Source organism: Rhincodon typus, unplaced genomic scaffold, assembly GCF_021869965.1.
Source record: "Rhincodon typus isolate 14 unplaced genomic scaffold, sRhiTyp1.1 hic_rhity00003315, whole genome shotgun sequence".
NCBI classification, from domain to species: domain Eukaryota; kingdom Metazoa; phylum Chordata; class Chondrichthyes; order Orectolobiformes; family Rhincodontidae; genus Rhincodon; species Rhincodon typus.
This window is the reverse complement of record NW_025968953.1, coordinates 2358-5693: the sequence shown is the minus strand read 5'-3', so window position 1 is coordinate 5693 and position 3336 is coordinate 2358. Positions and strand designations below refer to the sequence as shown.

The 3336-nt window shown below is 51.5% G+C and overlaps 1 protein-coding gene across 1 annotated transcript in view; it reads right to left on the bottom strand.

Annotated features, from left to right (window-relative positions):
- Nucleotides 1–1209: 1209 nt before the first annotated feature.
- LOC109920803 (calpain-1 catalytic subunit-like) overlaps nucleotides 1210–3336 on the bottom strand; it is a 3938-nt gene continuing 1811 nt past the window's right edge. Inside the window, exons 3-6 of the mRNA XM_048593620.1 lie at nucleotides 2880–2958; nucleotides 2683–2796; nucleotides 2401–2456; nucleotides 1210–2006 (exon numbers count right to left, since the gene is read on the bottom strand). Of these exons, the coding sequence (XP_048449577.1) occupies nucleotides 1980–2006; nucleotides 2401–2456; nucleotides 2683–2796; nucleotides 2880–2958 (276 nt within the window). The 3' untranslated portion in view covers nucleotides 1210–1979. The remainder of the gene's footprint in view (nucleotides 2007–2400; nucleotides 2457–2682; nucleotides 2797–2879; nucleotides 2959–3336) is intronic.

Here is a 3336-nt window from a genome sequence, read left to right as displayed (position 1 = left end):
AGGGATCTATGGACATGGACCCCAAGATCCCTCTGTTCCTCCACACTGCCAAGAATCCTGCCGTTAGCCCTGTATTCTGCATTCAAATTCCACCTTCCAAAATGAATCACTTCACACTTTTCTGGGTTGAATTCCATCTGCCACTTCTTTGCCCAGCTCTGCATCCTGTCAATGTCCCGTTGCAACCCACAACAGTCCTCCACGCTGTCCACAACTCCACCAACCTCCGTATCATCGACAAACTTACTAACCCACCCTTCCACTTCCTTATCCAAGTCATTTATAAAGGATCACAAAGGGCAGAGGTCCCAGAACAGATCCCTACGGCACACCACTGGTCACCGAGCTCCAGGCTGAATACTTTCCATCTACTACCACCCTCTGCCTTCTATTGGACAGCCAATTCTGTATCCAGACAGACAAATTTCCCTGAATCCCATGCCTCCTTACTTTCTGAATGAGCCTACTATGTGGAATCTTATCAAATGCCTTGCTAAAATCCATATACACCACATCCACTGCTCGACCTTCATCAATGTCACATCCTCAAAGAATTCAATAAGGCTTGTGAGGCATGACCTGCCCCTCACAAAGCCATGCTGACTATTTCTAATCAAGCTATTCTTTTCCAAATAATCATAAATACTATCTCTCAGAAGCCCCTCCAATAATTTGCCCACCACAGAAGTAAGACTGTTGTCGCTGTTTGATCCTGGACCTGTCGCTGTCGGGGGAGATGCCACTGGTGGAGGATACGTCTCTGGTGGAGGATATGCTGCTGGGCGGGGGATATGCCGCTGGTGGAGGATACGTCTCTGGTGGAGGATACGCCGCTGGCAGGGGATATGCCGCTGGCGGAGGATATGCCGCTGTTTGATCATGGACCTGTCGCTGGCGGGGGATATGCCACCACGGTGAATGTACAGTTGAAGTTGTTTTCCATATCCAGAAGTTTAAGTGTAGGATAGTAACAGGTTACCACACCATGTGCTTAGGCAGACCAGCTCCAGCCTGAGGGAGCTAGGATCTGTGCTCCATCTCCTCTAAAAGTGAGTGTTAAACACTTGGTCTTTTCACAGATTGAGGCACATCATCTCGAGCAATGACCGAGTCTACGTGAAGATTAACCCTTTCTGAAGAACTACATTATACCTCTTTAATATCACCACCCATCATCCCACAGTGAAGCAGTAATAGAGACAAGGAGAGTTTGCAATGGATTAATTGGTCCTTTACTGATTTATTCTCAAATTTAATACTGTCTGCAGACTGTAAGCATAGTTTTAAACTTTCATAGCTACTGATTAGAGAGTCAATGCCAAAAGTAATCACACAGCATACACTAAATGAAATCGTTGAAGAGAGGAGCTTCAGCAGAGTGAGCAGTCAGTAAAATTAACAACATGGCACCAGGTATTAGTGCAGCTCTGAGAAATCACAGCCAGCAACAAGCAAACGCGCAGTACCCAGGTCTGCTCCCACCCAGAGGTACCCACACACCCCTCACCCTCACCCCTCCCGCAGGGCCAGCAGAGCTGGATCGGAGAGAAGAGGCAGATTGACCTTGCTGCTGGGGGCCTGGGCAGTGTCTGGATCTGGGGCTGTTTGGAAGACAATGGAAGCTGTGAGCGTGTCTGACAGTTTTAGTGGTTATCATTGTAGACCAGACCAGGCCAATCCCACTCTGGGAGGGTGGGAATGGGGGGGATTACCAGGGGAGAGGGAATAACCATGGGAATGGGGATGTCAGGGGAAATGGGGCAGTAGTTGAGGATTGTCAGTTTCTGAGTGTCTGGGCCCCCACACTGCACTGTGTCCTGGAAAAGGTTTTTGCATAGTTTAATCAGACTCCAAGTAAACAGCCTCCTCAGAGTCTCCTGGGGCCATTCTATCAAACAGGCTACATATAAGCCACAGGCTGGTTCAGCTTCAGAAGCAGAAAGGAGGCATTCACAATCTCAGCGTCTTCATGTTGATTTCTAACCAGACATGGTCAAACTGAGCCACTGTGAAGACAGAAAAGGAGCAGAGGCAATGAGCCAAAAAGGAAAATACACAGATTTCTACACAAAATGAACAGGTCAAAGAGGGACAAAGACCTTTTGGGGCCTACACCTAATCACATAACTTCTCTGGGGCCTGTCCCCGACCCCCAGTCTCGTCCGGGGCCCGTTCCCGACCTCCAGGCCCATCTGGGGCCTGTCCCCGACCCCCGGGCCCGTCCCCCCCCCCCCGGCCCCCGCCCCCCCCCCCCCGCCCCGCCCCCCGCCCCCGCCCCCGACCCCCGGGCCCGTCCCCGACCCGTCCCCGACCCGTCCCCGACACCTAACCAACATACCTATCCCCAACACTGTTCCCATCAGGCCCCTTTCCCAAATGGAAGAGTTCAGGAACACTCACATCAGCAAGATTCAACTCTATTGTCCCATCCTCCTGCTCCAGAGTTTTGAATGACCCTGAAAAAGAGAGAGCAATTGGTCAATTGGGATAGGGAGGGATAGGGATAGGGATGAGTTGAGAGGGATAGGGACGAGCAAGGAGGGGTAAGGGGAAGGGTAGGGAGGGGTAGGGATGAGCAGGGATGAGTGGGGAGGGGTAAAGGGAGGGGTGGGGGGTTAGAGAGGGTTAGGGATGAGCAGGGAGGGGTAGGGAGGCCCAAAAAGGTGTTATGCTGATACTTACTGAACATCGCCTCCAGTTTGACAAGGCAGGAGATGAAATTATCGAAATCCAGTGCATCATTCTCTGCGTATCGCCCCACAATCACTTGATGGATTCGATTGTTGATTTTAAAACCTGCCCAATGACAGGGAGAAAGAATTCTGTTAAAAAAAACACCCTTCACAGTGAGAGGGTGACCAACGCTGAGGGTAACCTACCTGCTGTCTCCAGGGCAAGGCGCATTTCATAGGAACTCATTGTTCCAGACTTATCTAGGTCATACTGTCTGAAAATACCCTGCAGAGAGAAATAGGAGAGTGTGAGAGACCGAGAAACCGAGAAAGAGAGAGAGAGGAGGGCACAGGGATAGAGAGAGAGAGAGAGAAAGGGAGGGAAAGGAACAGGAATAGAGAGAGAGGGGGTGGAGGGCACAGGGATAGAGAGAGAGAGAGAGGGAGAGGGGAGGGCACAGGGATAGAGGGAGAGGGGGGGAGGGCACAGGGATACAGAGAGAGAGAGGAGATGGCACAGAGAGAGAGGGGGAAGGCACAGAGAGAGAGAGAGAGAGAGGGGAGGGCAGACAGAGAGAGAGACGGGGTCGCACAGAGATAGAGAGAGGGGGGAGGGCACGGACAGAGAGAGGGGGGGCACAGAGATAGAGAGAGAGAGGGGAGG